We start from the raw sequence: 17,359 nt of genomic DNA on the forward strand, positions 1-17,359 counted from the left end.
CATACCTCACACAGGCAAAAACACACACATGATAAAAAAAAGAAGACATTCTGAAATATGTAGTAGCAGACAGGTAGAGATCACTCCTCCCTGAGACCTTTGTAACCACCCAACCCAAGCTACCATGAGAGACTCTCCCAGACATAGTCATACCTAGGTATTTCCTGGCTCCAACATCACTGCGCTAATGTTTTACACACCGTGTCTCCTTTGATCTCTGGAGTGGTTTCTTCCAGAAGAAACTGTTCTGAGTGCTGAGCTGGGTCATTATGCCCTTCAGAGCTTCTCCCCACCCCACCTCACCCCACCCTGGTCTGTGCCCTGAGAGACTCATTGGTACCCACAGCCTCTGCAAGGCCCCTGGTGCTCTGCCTTCTGGGTTGGGTCAGTGAGAGGCACTGGCAGGTGAGCGGGAGGTAGGAGAGTCTGCAGAGGGGGTGGGGATTATTGGCTTCTATGAGAAGTGAATCCTTTACCTCCTGCCCATTTTCCCGATGGAGCTGCCCCCACCCCCCCACCCCCACGACTGCGCCATTCCTTGGGTCCTCTAGAAGTAATTCTTTCTCATATGACTTTTCAAAAGCACTCAACAGGAGCGACCTGAGGGTGAAAAGGTTTATATTGCCCCACAGTTGGAGGGTGTGATCTGTTACAGCAAGGAAAATATGGCAGGAAGAGCTTAAGGAAACCTGGTCACTTATCTGTGACCAAGGGCTGGTTACGTATCTGTACTTGCACCATTCTTTTTCAGCTCAGGACCAAAGTTTCTGGAATGGTGCTGCCCACGTTTAGCAGGAATCTTCTCACCATTAGCCCAGTCTAGACAATCTCTCACAGCCACATCCAGAGGCTTATCTCCTAGGTGACACCCTCTCCAGTTACAGTTAACATAAGCATCACAGGTACTGTGCTATCTGCGCTCTTCCCCTATCACAGCCTTGGTCTAGATAACAGTTTCTGTAGAAATTCCCTCCCCTAAAGTTACCTTGGTAAGGAGAAGAAACTTCACCATCTCACCCATGAAGCCAAGGTCGGCTTTGAACTCATCACCCTCCAGACTTGACCTCCCAGGCCCTGGGCTTACAGGCACGCGCTGCCGTATTAACCACGGAAACTTAATTCGGGTGTGTTGTGCTTTTTCTGTTGGGACCTTGGCTGACGAAGTTTCTGTTGTACTGACGAGAAGGCAGAAGTTCTTAAAGTTTAATCCAGGTGTTGAGTGGTGAAACTATTTGTAAAAGGATCATCAGTCTAGCCCAGAGCCCGTTAAACGGGGTTGACTCACCCACCCCTTAACGGCCACAAGGAGCAAAGGTGAACCACACAGCCTGTTGTGTTTTCGAGGTGCCCTGACCTCTCTTTGCCCTCATTGGTCAGCAGCCCACCGGCTCCTGCTGTTCTGCCTCTTGGCGTTGTTTTTAATGGTCACTCAATGTTCCTGAGGGTTCTGTCTTGCACAAAGCTCAGCTTCGCATTCTGGGCTGGCTTAGGATGCTAGTTTCCCCTAAATGGCAGGCCATGAGCACACTTGGGGTGGGGCTTCGAGCAGAGCTGTTGAGGCGGTCTGTGCTTCTGTCTCCCCTGGACCAGCACCTTGAGTTTAGGTTCTACTTGGGCAGGCCCAGCCTCTTTCTTAGGGTCGGTGTGAAGTTTGGGGAAAATGGACAGAGCTGAATGAGTTGCTGGGTGAGGCTGGGATGCGAGCAGTTTACTGCATGCTTACTCTACTAGGAGTGTACATAAGTGAGAACATGAGTAGCAAAGATTGTGTGGACACAGGGCGGGGACATGGGCTGAGGGCCAGGAGTGATTTTATGTGCTCCGATCAGGCGAATTTAGGAAGGCGGAGGCGCCCTCTGGTGGCCACAACTAGAATTCCAACATGTGTCTATCCCGCCCCCCCACTCCCCACCCCTCCACTCCCACCTCTTCCCGGAAGGCCAGTTGCCACCAGCAACTCCATTCCCAATGCCCTGTCTTCAGCCTAGGTCACACCATGACCTTCATCCCCCAGATTCAGGGCTCTTTCGTTTCCCAGCGCTGCTTCCTTTGACTTCAGGGAGCTGTGAAAATGGAGGAAAAAAGGGAGGATAAGAACCAAAATTGTATAAAACACAACTTTATTGCTTTTAAGAAAACCGGCTTGGATATGTCAAGGATATATGCCGGGGATATGACAGGATATGCATGCAGCCAAGGTCCTGGCCACAGGGTGCAGCGGGCTGAGCACCCTGCTGGGAGGGAGAAGAGCATTGCTTTCTGAAGATGGAGGTTGGTGAAGGGGGATCCATGGGTGTGTCTCAAGCAGCAGTTGACTTGACAAGACCCGCTACCACTTCCCACACTTTGGCCTCCAGAAGATTCCACCTGGGAACCTGTGCAGCGTCTCATGGTTGAAAAGTAAAGCCTTCCTCTGGCTGGCTGTCCCCAGTCCGGAGCCAGCAACTCTCCTCTGAGAGCCCCTCCTCCCCCAGCTCTTTTTGCTGTTGCTATGTCTGTTGGACAGCCCCATCTCCTTTCTTTCACTGTGCTTTTCTGAGAGGGTGACCGGCCAGGCAGTTCCCTGGGGCAGATAGAAGCCCTGCTTAGCCCTGCGCTAAGTAGACCCTTGCATGCATGTAGTTGACTTGCTAATAATCTAAATGTCTCTCTGAAGCTGGGTCTGTCGTTACCTATACCAGGTAGCCAGCACAGAGCCCAGCACCCACAAATATCTGCTTCAGACAGAATTGGCTAGCTTAGTGAATTCAGAGTGGGGGCATTCGGAACCCCCAGGACCCCTCCACCTGCAGCACCTCCAGCTACACCTAGTGTGTGTTTTAAGGGGTGGTCAGGCTGGGTGCCGAAGCCTGCAGCTTTTCATTCTCTGGGTTTGCTTCCAGATCGCCACTCTCCAGCAGCTTGTGGTGACAGCGGCAGGTGGAGGCCCGGCTGGAAGACTTTGGGGAGCTGATGCTCTTTGTAGATTTGCCCTTGCTCAGGGCTCGCATAATCCGGTGGAAGATGAGGTAGCAGATCTCACAGATGGTGAGAATAATGCAGACGGCAGAAGCGCCTACCATGAAGTAGGTGAAGACCTTCTTCTCCGTGGGTCGAGCGATGTAGCAATCCACGGTGTTGGGGCAGGGTACCACGCTTGCACACTGGACCAGACGTGGCATGGTGAAGCCATGCCAGAGCGTGTGTAGAACATACAGGAAGACCAGTTCAATGATGAGTTTGAAGATGAGGCTAAACAGGTAGGTCCACCACAGGCCACCGTGCTTTTTGCCCGGGTGGCTGTACAGTTTAGCGCACTGCTCCCCGTACTTCTGACGATGCTTCCGTTCCCGCTCCTCACGGTAGGCTACGTGCAGGATGACCAACATGGAGGGACACGTGACGAAGATGAGCTGCAGGGCCCAGAGGCGGATGTTGGAGATGGGAAAGAAGTTGTCATAGCACACGTTGGTACAACCGGGCTGCCTAGTGTTACAGTCAAAGTCTTTTTGCTCATCGCCCCACACGCGCTCTGCGGCCACCACGTACACCAGCACCCGGAAGACGAACACTACTGACAGCCAGATGCGCCCGAATGCCGTGGAGTACTGGTTCACACCGCTCAGTAGGTCTTGGAGCTTCTTCCAGTCCATGGTGTCTGCTCAGGGTTTGCGGAGGAGGAGCTGTGCCCACCTGAGGGGACAATGGGAAAACAAACAAACAAACAAACAAAACCATTATTCTAGCGCTTCACTTGATGACTTTATTAGATTAAAATATTTTATTTTGTTTCTGGATAAAAGTAATTGTTCGTGTGTTGTGCTCGCGTCACGGAATCCAGAAGAAGGTGTGGAATCCTCTGCAGCCGGAATGAGGAGACCCTTGGTAGAGCTCTTGACTGCTCAGCCATCTCTCTAGCCCTGTCTTTTTTTTTTTTTTTCTTTTAAGAAAAAACAAAAAACAAGCCTTTAATCCCTGCACTCAGGAGGAAGAGGCAAGTGGAGGAAGAGGCAAACTCTGTGTTTGAAGGTGGCCTAGTCTACATGGTGAGTTTCAGGGCGCTCAGAGCTATATCATGAGATATATACTTAAAAATAGTATATATATATATATATATATATATATATATATATATATATATATATATATATATATATACTTAAAAGTACACACACATATATATTTAAGTATATATACTTAAAAATAGTAAATATATATATATATATATATACACACTTAAAAGTACACACACATATATATTTAAGTATATATACTTAAAAATAGTAAAGAAAAAAAAGAAAAGAAAAAAAGAAAAATGAAACAAAATTTACTATGTAGCCCAGGCTCAGCCATCTCTCTAGCCTTCTTTTTTATTTATGTTAATACCAAACAAGTTTCCTGATGTAGCCCAGGCTGGTCTGGAACAAGTGCCGCCCCTGCCTCCTGAGAGCTGGCGTTAAAGGGCTCAAGGCGTGCACCACCACACCCAGCCCTCACTAAGCTCTTCATTTGGGTAGGCTTGGCCAGTCATCACAAGGAGCCTGAGAACTGGGGACGGACTGACGGACACTGAGACTCAGGAGAATACATGACTCACCCAAAGTCGCAGAGCCAGGGTGCAGTGGCAGACAATGACCCTTTACTGAGAGCCAGGTACTCACTATTCTGACAGTCATTTAACATGTTGGAAGGGAACCTTGAAGTGGCTCCTGCTCTCCTCCCAACTTATAGAGAATCTGATAATCAAATGACAGTGAAGGACAAAGCACATCAAGTATAAATGGCGGTGACTCATTACTGCAGGGCGCAGGGAAGCCAGGAACTCGCTGCTGAAGAGATTGGACTCAGGCCCAAGTTCTCCTCCACCCCCATCCCTTCCTGAGGCCCACCCAGACCACTGGGGCTCCCCCCACCGTTCTTTTTCAGACAGCATCTCAGACTAGCTTTGAACTATGCAGCCCAGGAGAACCCCGAGATTCTGATCCTCCATCTTTTTCTTCCCGAGTGCTGGTTTTGCAGGAATGTGCAACACCATGTCCAGTTTTATGCCACGCGGAGGCTGGAACACCCAGGCTCTCTGGGCGTGCTAGCCAATATTGAGTTACATCCTGAGCCATGAGCCACAGGTTTTGAAAATTACTACCTCACTGAAGTCCCGACAGCATCCTGTGAGCCCCAGGAGACTGAGATTAGAAAAGGAAAAAAGACCTGATAATGTTCTTTTTTTTTTTTTTTTTTTTTTAATTTTATGTGTGTGAGTTTTGCCTGCATGTATTTCTATGCTCCGCATGTATGGTGCTGGTGGAGGCAGGAGTCTCCTGGACGGTTGTGAGCTGCTGTGTGGGTGCTGGGGATCCAACCCTGGTGCTTTGGAACTCTTAAATGTTTAGCCACCTTTCCAGCTCTAAAACCTGCTAATGTTGCACAGTTGGTGGTAGTAAAGACAGGGTGTTTTGTGCTGGGAGGGAGATGCACAGGGGTTTGGGTCTGTTTCCCCGGGAGAGCCCAAAGTTCAGATGGTATATAGGCCTAGAAGATTCCAGCCAGCCAGAGTGGTGCTGTTAGCTGGGGCTTTGTAGGGCTGATGGGTCTCATCTTCCTCCCTTTCTGGGTGACTCAGAGGGTGTAGACAGGCGAGTCAGCTGAGAGTACCAGGGAATGGCATGCTGATAGGGGTGTGAGAGCATGTAGCTCTCTCCAAGCCTGTGTGGACCTGGGCGTGCACGTGAGTGCTTCCAAGTCTGGAATGATGCTGGACCACCCAAGCTATATCCTTGTCCATATTCCAGCCTCGGCCTCTCATTGGCCTTTGAGATATTCTCTGCACCCTATGGCTCATTAAATCATGGTTACATTCCTCCCCTCTAGTTCTCACCATATAACTAGGAACCCCAGAGTCGACAGTTCTGGGACACCCTGCCCCCCAGCCCACAACACACACACACACACACACACACACACACACACACACACACACTTTTACCTTGCCTCTCTCTGCCCAGACCTCTCACTTTGATTCCTTCCGCCTGGAATGCTCTTCCTCTAGAGCCTTAAGTGGCTGGACCCTACTCATTAAGGAGGCATCTTTCTCTGTTCCAACATCCCCTTAGGGTCTGCTCTGAATTACTTTGAGTCTGAACTTGTTCTGGCCAGTCTGTTCCTGTTTTGCTTCGGTTTTAGTAGTCCTCGGTCTCAACTCAAAGTTTAAGCCTTGGCCATTTGTTTGTTTGTTTTTGTTCTCATTTATCATCTGTCTGTCCAATTAACCTGCCGACTGACTTGCTGGATGCTCAGCTTACAGTAGGCACTCAAGAGGCCGGCGGGAGGGCTGGGCAGAACCGCAGAGGGCTAGCCAGGAGCTAGACTGCAACTTCGCTGCCCTCCATAGGGTCTGTCTTTTGAGAATCTCAGTTCTCGACTAGGTGGGGGGTATCCGGGAAGCCCTAGTGAATGAAGACCCTCATGGGTTTGGTCGTTGCGCTTTCTAAGCCTTCCAGGAGAGCCAAAGCTTAGCACCTGGATTATAATAACCACCAGGAACTGCCAGGAAGACTGCTTACTAGCTGGGAGACATCCAAGAGAATTCTGTAATGTCGCTAACCCTGTTCCTTATCTCTTATCTTGGATTATTGCGAGAATCTGCGGCTGCTTCCTCGCCAGCCTGCTCTTCCTAGGAGTGCTCGAGGAGAATGAAGGCCAGGAGAGGGGTTCCTTCCACCCGGTACCCTCTAAGGATGCCCCTTCTGGGGTTCCCCATTTTGGTGCAGGCTGCCTATTCCCTTCTAAGACACACCCTGAGACAGACTCACCAGAAAAGAATTTCCCGCCTAGCCCATGTTGGGCACTGGTGGAGCCGGTTCTGGATCCCCTGTTGTCCCCCAACTCCAGCTACCGGAACAATTATTATCCAACCTTTAACCAGCTGCGGGACGCTCCATCTCTTTTTACCCCAAAGGTATAGCTCCCCTCTTGGATCCCGGACCCTTAGTTTTCTTCCATTCCAGACACCTTAGGAGCTTTGTGGACCTGTGACGCGGGCGTGTGTGCCTGAAAGTCCCCTTCTGTGAACCTTCCGGCGGCCGGAACCGCCCCTGCTCCAGAATGCTGGTGTATGTGTAAGTGTGTGGGGTGGGGAGCAGAGTTGGGTTAGGGTGCCCCTTCACTGCGCTTCTGCTGCATTAAATCTCCATGCTGGGTGCGTGGGCAGGCTCCAGTACAGCATGCCAGGGGATAGCCATAGAGAGGGGGCTCTTAGCTGCCCTGGATCGTCGCCCCTTCCGAGTACTTACAGTCAGCGGCGCCGCCACCGTGGGGGTCTGGCCCACGTGCCCAAGACCCACAGCCGAGGAGGAAGGAGACCGGAGCCGAGCCGAGCTCTGAGGCCTCGGTGAAGCTCCTGGCCAGCACAGCCAGAGGCAGCGTGGAGGAGGGGCGGCCGGGGAGGAGCCCGGAGCCGCCTCAGGGACACAAGTTCTACTCCAGCAGCAGCTGCGCTGACCAGGGAGCAGCAGGCTCCTTTGCGGAGCCTCCGCTTGCTCGTGTGTGGAATGGGGGCATTGGTGGCCAATGGCAGGGCTGTTGCAAGGACTGCAATGACATTAGGGTGTGAAACATCTTGCAAACTGTTAAAGTGCGGTGGAAAATAGGGAGGGTAATAAACGACACGCCCAGGCTGGTTAGCTGGGCCCTGCCCATTTGGATCCCGGCTTGCTGCAAAGTTTCAACCCTGTTTTGGGACACTCCTGGGACCCTTCCCACCCTGTTTGCATCCTTGGTGGCATTCTCCAGGGAGGCAGTGTATCTTTGTGACAGTCCTTCGGGGCTCACACTCTGTGCTGGCCGCCGGAAGGAACACAACCGGGAAAAAGAAATCTCGGGGGCCAGGGTGGTGTTTGGAGCGATTTTAGATGACCCAGTTTGTCCAAAGGTGTGTGTGTGAAGCAGGGTAGGAGGCAGAGCTTGTGAAGGGTGGGAGACCTGGGCTGGGCTCTGGAGATCAAGAAGTTTAGTCTTATTTGTGTTTCGGGACGGGGATCCTAAAAAGCCCCTACCGCCCCAGGAACGGAAATTCAGGATTTCCCTGGGATCCCCAGATCTGAGTCATAACCTTGCCGGAGGCTTCACTGTCTAGACTGAGGTGACTGCTGCCCGACCCTGGTAACTTCATCCCACTTACTGGGACTATATCCATTGATGTGGGCTTCTGATCTACGAACGGCAGCCAACCTTGGAGGCTTTGTTACTGTTTCCTCCTACCATTCAGAAGGATTTCTATTCACATGAGCCGAGCTCGTTAGACAAGGCTGCTTCTCTTATGAGCTGCATCTATCGTTCACACAGCATGCAAACGAAACTTCCCTGATCCTTTTTACGTTGGGAGGAGAAGATGGAGAAGCTCCGTGAGCTCCTTGCTCAGGGACACATAGAAGCAACAGAACCAACTCCAGGGACCGCAGTGACCTTAGCTTTGGATAAGGCAAAGCCCTATGGCAGAGGCTACCTTATACTTGCTATGGGCACATGCTTAGCAGCACTGTAGCTGAGCAGCACCAGGTTGTTTTTTCTTTTTCCTGGATTACTCTGCTAATGTGCCTGGGTGATGGGGGTGGGGGACCCTGACCCTGCCACCTCTATTGTTCCCCTAGATTTAGGTGGGTGGGGGAACTGCCTGATCCCCTTTCTTCACCTCCAGCACACTGCACACGTTTCAACCCGCCAGAACATCTCTGTCCCTGCTGTGTCATAAGAAAAGCCTTGTCAAGGTAACTCTGATCTCCGTGATGCTAAATCCCACAGCGATAAATCCTTGACCTCCCAAGCAGCTGTCAGAGTCACGCCTTTCTTCTTGGAGCACCTTCCACCCCCAGCTTCCTTGACACCGGCCCCTTTCCTGGTCCCTGGGATACCTTCCATCAAGCCTGTATGTGGGTGCTCCTGTCCCAGGTGAGCTCACCCGGTCTGGTCCTATTCACTATTACACTCCCATGTTCACGGCTGGTACTAACAAACACCAGCTTGTGCAACCAAGACTGCCCACATGTCCACCAGGCTAATAGGTTTGGTTTTCCTTCCAGAATAATCTGTACATGTCCAAGTATAAGGAGACGTCCTATAGCCCGTGGAGGGTGCTGTGTGAGCTGCTGTGTGCTCTGTTCCTTCTGGTAGACAGAGAGCTCTCTCTTGCCATTTTAAAGAGATGAACTGTGTTTGTACTAGAATGTGTTCTAAGTCCATCTTACATCGATGGGAACTGCCTCCAGTTCTTCCTTTGAGGGCTAGGCTTATGTGCCTCAGTTGACAGTGTACTTACCAGCTTCTCTTTCCTTGCTCCCTCCCACTCTCCCCTCCCTCCCCTCCCTCCTCTTTTTTTCCCACCTAATTCTTTCTCTATCCTTCTGTTGCAACGCATTTCCTTGAACAACTATTTGACCTATCATATGTCTCTCTGTCTCTCACTCTGTGTGTGTATGTGTGTGTGTGTGTGTGTGTGTACACACATTTGGGAAAGTGCAGGCTTGCATGAATCAAGGTCAGAGGACAATCCTGAGTGACAGGCTTTGTTCACTACTTTTTCCTAAGGGGCAGGCTGCTCTGTAAGCTTTCAGGGACTCTCCCGACCCCTCCCTCATAGCAGGAGTGCTGGGTGTTACAGATGTGTGTTATGGTGTCTGATTTTGTGTGGGTCTGGAGGATCTGAACTGGAGCCCTCGTGCTGGCTCTACAAGCGCCCTACATGCTGAGCGTATGTCCCTAAGCCCGGACTCATTTAAAATGGTGTCTATAGGAGCCAGTGGGTTAAGCTGATGGGCTGTTTCCTGTTTTGATAGATATTGCTAAGTCCCCACCGAGGATGCAACAGTTGATATTACCAGGACACACCCGTGTGTACTTTTCCCTGTCCTTGCCGTAGGAGAGCACCATCAAATGCCGTGGTAGTTGCTACATTGTATTTCTATTTTGTATTTCTTTTAAGAGATTCTATCCTTTGAATGTGTTGAAGAGCCTTTTTGTTGTTAGTCCCCCTCCCTCCCCCCAGGCTTTTCTTTGCTTTCGTCCTTTTCCTACAGGTCTGCCTTTTAAACCTTTATTTCTTGGGGCTGGAGAGCTGGCTCAATGGTTAAGAGCCCTGACTGTTCTTTCAAAGGTCCTGAGTTCAATTCTCAGCAACCACATGGTGGCTCACAACCATCTGTAATGGGATCTGATGCCCTCTTCTGGTATCAGAGGACAGCTACAGTGTACTCATGTAAATAAAATAAATAAATTTATTATTATTTTTTTTTTATACAGTGAGATGTATTAGTCTTAGTTTTATGGTCTCTGGATTTGGTCATGATTAGAAATGCTTCTGCTTCTCTGAGAACTGACATCAAGGTTTCTGTTACGGCTTCCTCAAGTCTGTGGGCTGATGATAGAAATCAGATCACATTGCTCCCTACTAAAGCCTTAAGGTAACCGTTACAGTAAAGATACAGTGACTTTAGACTAATATCCACTCTCCTGAGGCTGTCTCCAAGGCAACAAATAAGCTCTGCCTCCTGTCCTACAATGTCTCTTTGATCATGCCTCCTCAGTCAGTCACACTGTCAGGACTCTGATACAGAGAGCCCTCAACCAAGCTGCATTCACACCGCCTTCTGGCGTTCCCACTTCCTGCTCATGGCTCAGCATGGCACATTCTTTTTGCCTTTATATGGGAGCTCTCTTTCTCTAGAGGGTCCCTGCTCACCCTCTTCCTAAGCGGTCACTCTTTATAAACTCTTTATAGTTTTTTTGTTTGCTTGCTTCTTTTGTTTTATTAGAGACAGGGTCTCACCCACCCTGTAGTCCAGGCTGGGTTGTAACTCATGACAATCCTCCTGCCTCAGCCTCCAGCGATGGGAGTGCCACCACACACTTAGCTGTGCACATGAGTCTTGCTGCATGTGAAGGTGTGGGATTGTGGAGACAGTGGTGTGGTCTGGGCTTGTGCTCCTGAGTGGCTGCATGAGGGGGTGGTGCAGGGTCGTCTGTGGTGCAGCTGGTTATTCTTCTCGGGGACCACCTGTTTTTGACACTTAGGTCACTCTGACTTCACTCTGGCTACATCTTCCTCCTGATACTTGACAATGCCCCCTTGTCTGCTTACCCCCAACTGGCATTTACCTTGTGAGCTGGGAGAATTCGCTGTTCCCAAGGAGAAACGCTGAGGGCCTTGAAGGCCTTGCTGCTTCACCCTACATTTTCTGTTCCTTGAGTTGGGCACTGTGTGGGAGGCCATCTAGGCCATCCCCCTGCCTCAGGGCAAGGTTGGGTTGTGTGCCAGGGCTTGGTAGCCAACCTTCTGCCACCCCCATACCCCTTAGGCCTTCCACCTGGCATCTGGGGGTGGCAGGCCCAAAGCCACTGCTCTGATACTGGCCTAGGCCCTGGCTGGGCCCAATCCCAATCTACTCCCTCTGTCTAGAGCCATGTCCAAGTCTTAAGCAGGGCCTTCTCAGTAAGGGCCAGGCCTTCCTTCCCAGGCTGGGGCTGTTCTGGTGTTGGTTGCTCAGAGATTTTCTCCTTTCTTGAACAGAGGAGTGGGGCTGGGAGAAGGCCCTGGGAAGCAGGTTCCAGCTGTGTTTGAATAGATTGGAACTTGGCCAGACAGGAGACAAGGCCCCCGGACCCAGCTGGGCTCTACGCTCCTCAGAGACACTCAGAGTTGCTCAGACCTTCTGCATACATTCCTTTACTTTCTGGTAGAGTGAAGGCTTGCCTTTGATTTGCTGTCAGGGTTCAGTCACTCTGTGCGTAAACATTCCTGCTTACCCCTCCAGGATCCGACTCCTCCTCCTTTTAGCAAGTTCTTTTTTCTTTTTGTCTTTTCTTTCTTCCTTCCTTCCTTAAAGAAAAGGTTTCACTATGTAGCCCTGACTGATCTGAAACTTACTATGTAGACCAGGCTAGCCTCACACTCACCGAGATCTCTCTGCCTCTGCCTCCTGTGTGTTGGATTAAAGGCATGCACCAGTGTGCCAGGGTTCAATCTTTGCCTCTTTGTGCTTGTTTGTATTGAGACAGAATCTCCCCATGTAGCCCAGGTTAGCCTCGAACTCATAACTGTTTTTTTTCTCTGCTTTCTAAACATTGAGACTACAGGTGTGTACCACCATATCCTATAACCTTTGATACTTTATTGAATTGTTTCCACTGGTATTTCTACAACTAAAAAAACCACACACATACATTTGTGTGTGTGTGTGTGTGTGCGTGTGTGTGTGTGTGTGTGTGTGCATGTACACGTGTAGAATGTGCCCATGAGTGCAGATATCCACGGAGACCAGAAGAATGGAGCTGGAGTTATGGGTGGATCTGAGATGCCTGAGGTAGGTGCTGGGACCCAAAAGGTGAGGGGCTTGCTCTGCAAACCTGGGACCTGAGTTTGATCCCCAGAACTCATGTAAGAAAAGCCGGGTGTGGGGCTGGCAAAATGGCTCTGGTAAAATCACTTGACACATCAGCCTGCAGAAACTATGTCAGAACATGGTGGTGTAACGCTAAAACTTGCAGGGCAAGATGGAAGATAAAGACAGCCGAATCACCCAGAATCTCGAAGCCAGCTTGCCTGGAGTAGACCGTGTAGCAGGACCAAGACAGGCCTTGTCTCAGCAAGGCAGAAAGACAATTGACTCCTGAAAGCTGCCCTCTCACTTTTACATGTGGACCATGATACACGTGCACATGTACACATACCACATGCCACACAGCATACACCGATGATGATGATGGTGGTGATGGTGGTGTCGTTGACGGAGATGACAATGACAACCATAACAAAGGCCTGAACTTGTACTCTCAACCCTGTGGAGACAGAGGCTGATGTCTCCTTGGGACCTGCTGGCCAGGCAAATGAATTCCAGGAGAGTGAGAGACCCTGTCTCAAAACACAGGGTGGTCAGGGTCCTAAGGAATGGCACCCAAGGTTGACCTCTGGCCTCTACACGTTTGTGTGTGTGTGTGTGTGTGTGTGTGTGTGTGTGTGTGTGTGTGCATCCACCCACATTCATACTTACTCATACAACATCTGAAGATCCAGACAGGTATGGTTGCTGGGGTCAGTGCACCAGGTAGGAAGATTTAGATTTAAGCCCAGCCTGGGCAATAGACAAGACTTCACGTGATGGTAAGAATAAAAACACCGAACATGGGTTGACAACTCCTGGATTATTTCTCCAGCCCTGACTGTTCCCTGAATGTCGTCCCCATGCACCCAGTTATAGTCAGCTATTTCTGATGACTGATTACAAATCTCGAACTCTCTATGCCCCATGTGAAGTTCTTTACATTTTAAAAAATATACTATTAGCTTTTGCTGTCCAGGAACTCTCTATGCAGACCAGACAGGCCTCAGATCCACAGAGATCCACACGAGCCTGCCTCCTCAGTACTGGGAATAAAGGTGCGTATCACTGTATCTGGCTCAGCCCTTTATTTAAGGTTGCCAGACTTAGAAGCAAAGCAAAAACAAAAGCAGGCAAAACCCCAAGACACCTAATTAAATATGAATATGTGATGTATTAAAAAACCATATAGTATTGAAGGTTGGGGAGATGGCTTAATTGGGTGAGGAGAGCAAGTGCTGTTCAAGCGTGAAGACCTGAGTTTGGACCACAATACCCATTTAAAAGGACAGGCTTGGTACAGTGGTTTTGAACAGGGCACTGGGATGTTCTGATGTAGGCTTGAAAAGACCCCAATGTATACTGATGCAAACACACAGTAGGCACTTCATCTCAATCCTACACACATTCCCAATTAACCTTAATCCCCAGCCACCCTCTTCAAGGTATGGAATTTGGCTCAAAATTGGGTGTTTTCAACACAGCCACATCGTGCTGTGACTGGGTTCAAGTTCCCTGCTGGATACCTGGATAGACATATTCAAGGGCAGCCTCAGGGGTGGACCAGGCCTCTGGGTGGGAAAACAGAGAACTGGAATTCTCTTGCACAGCTAGTAGAAATACAAATTGGTACAGTGTTTGAGGAAGACAGCTTAGCAGCACCTCCAAAAGGTAAGCAGACTTCCCACATGACCCAGCAAGTCCACTTCTAGGCATATTCCCCAGAGGGTGGAACCCAGGGAGGCAAACCAACCCTTGTGTGAATTTTCACAGCAGTGATGCTCATGATGCAAAGACAGTGAACACTAACTACTCCCCAAATGTCTACCACTGGGTGGTCCAGTAAAGAAACAAACGTGGGTAGAAACAGGTAATGAGATCTCTTTAAAAATCGAAAAAATTGGATCTAGGGGGAGGAGAGACGGCTCAGCAGTTAAGCACTGACTGCTCTTCCAGAGGTCCTGAGTTCAAATCCCAGCAACCACACGGTGGCTCACAACCATCTGTAAAGGGATCTGATGCCCTCTTCTGGAGTGTCTGAATACAGGTACAGTGTACTGATATACACGTTATTACGTAAATAATTCTTAAAAGACAATTGGAGCTCATTGTGTAACCCAGGCTGATCTGGGACAGAGGGTTACCGTCTCGCCTCAGCCTCCTGAGTGCTCTCTGAGTTACTATTGCTGCTTTACAATGTCATTTTATTTAACAGTGCAAAGGGAAAGGGTTCTGAATCAGGCTACAGTGTGAATGAATCTTCAAGGCATTGCCTAAGTCAAATGGACCCGTCAAACCACGCATATATTTATGGCCGTACTCTTGTGAAATGTCAAATCTAGGCAAACGTGTAGACAGAGAAACTAGACTAAAGGCGACCATGGATGGGCTAAGGGGTGAGTGGGTCTCAGTGCCTAACAGGTACAGAGTTTCTATACAGGTGGATATTTTCTCGTTAGATATTGGTGAGGGCTGCACAGCATCGGAGTGTAATTAATGGAGCAGTATGATGTGTCTAACATAGTCAAGAAGGTAATTTTTATATTATGCACGGTTTTCAGTTTTTAAAAGTAAATCTTTTTCTTTTTTTTCTTTAAAGATTTATGTATTTATTGTCTGTGAGTACACTGCCGCTGTCCTCAGACACACCAGAAGAGGGCATCAGATCCCATCATAGATGGCTGTGAGCCACCATGTGGTTGCTGGGATTTGAACTCAGGATCTCTGGAAGAGCAGCCAGTGCTCTAACCACTGGTCTATCTCTCCAGCCCCCATGCATATTTTAACGTAATGAAAAGTTAGTTAAAAGAAATAGAGAAGGAAGATGGAAACATGAATTTGAGAGACAAGTGTCATGACAAATGTCTAGGAAGTCACAATGACAGGAGAGGACAGTTATACCAAGGGCCAGAGACAGAATGCCAAGTCCTTCCATCTTCACGGGGAACCTGCGGAGACGCAGAACAAGTGGTTGGGGGAAGGCTGGGTGACTGGGGCCACAGAAAGAAGCCTGGGTACTGACTAGTGAGTCAGGACTGCTGTGTGTTGTGTGTTTGTGTGTGCACATGTGCATGTGTAGTATGTTTGCATGTGTGGTTCGTGTAGTATGTGTGTGTGTGTGTGTGGTGTGTACATGTGTGGTGTGTGTGATATGCGTGTATTGGTGTGGATTGTGTGTGTGGTGTGGTATGTGTGCATGTGGGTGTGTGTGGTATGCGTGTATTGGTGTGGATTGTGTGTGTGGTGTGGTGTGAGTGGTATGCGTGTATTGGTGTGGATTGTGTGTGTGGTGTGGTATGTGTGCATGTGTGGTGTGTGTGGTATGTGTGTATTGGTGTGTATTGTGTGTGTGGTGTGGTGTGTGTGCATGTGTGGGATGTGTGTATTTGTGTGTGTGTATGTGTGTGTCTATGTGGTCTCTTATGTGCACAGTGAGGCCACATGAGGATGTGAGCACCCTGTCCTCTGCCTTAGACCCCAGGTCTCTTTTCGACCTGGAGCTAGGCTGGTGGCCAGTGAACCTCGGGGATCGTCACAGCCCTGGGGTTACAAGTGCATGTCTAATTTTTAATAGTAAAAAGATTCTTTTATTTTAATTATGTGCGTATTTGTGTGAGGGCTTCAGCCCCTGAGTGTAGGGTGCAGAGGCCAGCAGAGGTGATCCTCCTGTAACTGGAGTAAGAAGCGGTTATGGGAAGTGCAGTGTGGGTGCTGGGAACTGGACTCAGGTCCTCTGGAAGAGCAGCATGTGGTCCTAGCCACTGAGCCATCTCTTTAGTAAGCCCACACCTGCTTTTTTTAAAGTATTGTTTTTATTAATAAATCTTGTTCTTTAACAATTTCATATATACTTGCACACGTAACCATAAACACGTTTATAATATATACTGGTTACTCTCACCCCCATAGCCTCTCTTACCTCCCTCTGAACCCTGCCAGCCCTCTTCCCCCCTACAAATCTCTTTTCTGTATTCATCACTCTTTGTTTCATGCTGTGTTCGCCAGAGTTTGACTAGGGCCATTTGTGTGCCCTTGGTTTGGGGACTATTCATCAGACCTCGAGGGATCAGCAGTGGGTGCACGGCTGGGTACCATGTCTCCACCTCTTTTATACAGACCAATCGATCATATAGACCGATATAGATCAGTAGTAAGTGGTGGTGCTCGGCGGGCCCCTTGCCAGCCATGGCTGACTGTTGGGTGGGGCCGACTCCTGTAGGTCTGGCATGGCACTTATGACTCTATCACTATTGTCATGGCCATAGCATGCTTAGAAGGTGGCACTTTGCAGCCCTTCTGGCTCTTACATTCTCTCTGGACCCTCCTCTGAAGAATTCCATGCATCTTGAGGTGATGGCTTAAATGTCTCTTTCAGGACGGAGCCCCCAACCCTTCTTTATTCTCTACATCTTGGGCAGGCACGGGTCACTGCAAAGAGAGGCTTCCCTGATGAAAGCTGAGACCAGCCTTTGTCTGTGGGCACGATCACAGATATCCATGGCAATTTAGGCTAAGCAGAGGTTGCTTCATAGAGCCCCAAACCTCTTTAGTCATGGGCCTTTAACTAGGCATAGAACTCTTTTTGTAGAGTGGGTCTCACATCTCATCATGGAGGTGGCTGGTTATCCATATAGCACATATCTGGCTGTTGTGCTAGTGAGCACATCTTGCTTGGCAGGTTTGTGTATCTCATAGACTTTCATAGCTGCACCAAACTGTTGGCACCTCCCGCAGCATCCTGAAGCATCCTATAGAGCACTACCAGACACTTGGAAAGCTAGCTCACACCAGGAAGCTTCCAGTTCAGTTCCAGCTTGCCTTCTTTGTATCTTGCACTTAACGTGTATCTTCAGAAATAGGATCTTATCAAATAAGCAATAAGCCATTGCTCTGACAGGCAACCAAGAGCAATGACAGGAGCCTGTATTGTTTCAGAGGCTCTAGGGAGTCTCTCTGAATAACAACTCCCACGGAAATACCCCACATGTGTCCTTGAGGGTCTTGTTTGGTGATCC

The 17,359-nt window shown here is 49.4% G+C and overlaps 1 protein-coding gene across 1 annotated transcript; it reads right to left on the minus strand.

Moving 5' to 3' along the window:
* Positions 1-2,819: 2,819 nt before the first annotated feature.
* On the minus strand, positions 2,820-3,632 carry GJB3 (gap junction protein beta 3; the record flags this gene model as incomplete). Its single annotated transcript, XM_080921243.1, has 1 exon — positions 2,820-3,632. One exon carries the CDS (start codon positions 3,630-3,632, stop codon positions 2,820-2,822), a length of 813 nt encoding a protein of 270 aa, XP_080777369.1.
* Between the last annotated feature and the right edge of the window lie 13,727 nt (positions 3,633-17,359).

Source organism: Micromys minutus, assembly GCF_963924665.1.
Source record: "Micromys minutus genome assembly, chromosome: 9".
Classification (NCBI taxonomy): Eukaryota; Metazoa; Chordata; class Mammalia; order Rodentia; family Muridae; genus Micromys; species Micromys minutus.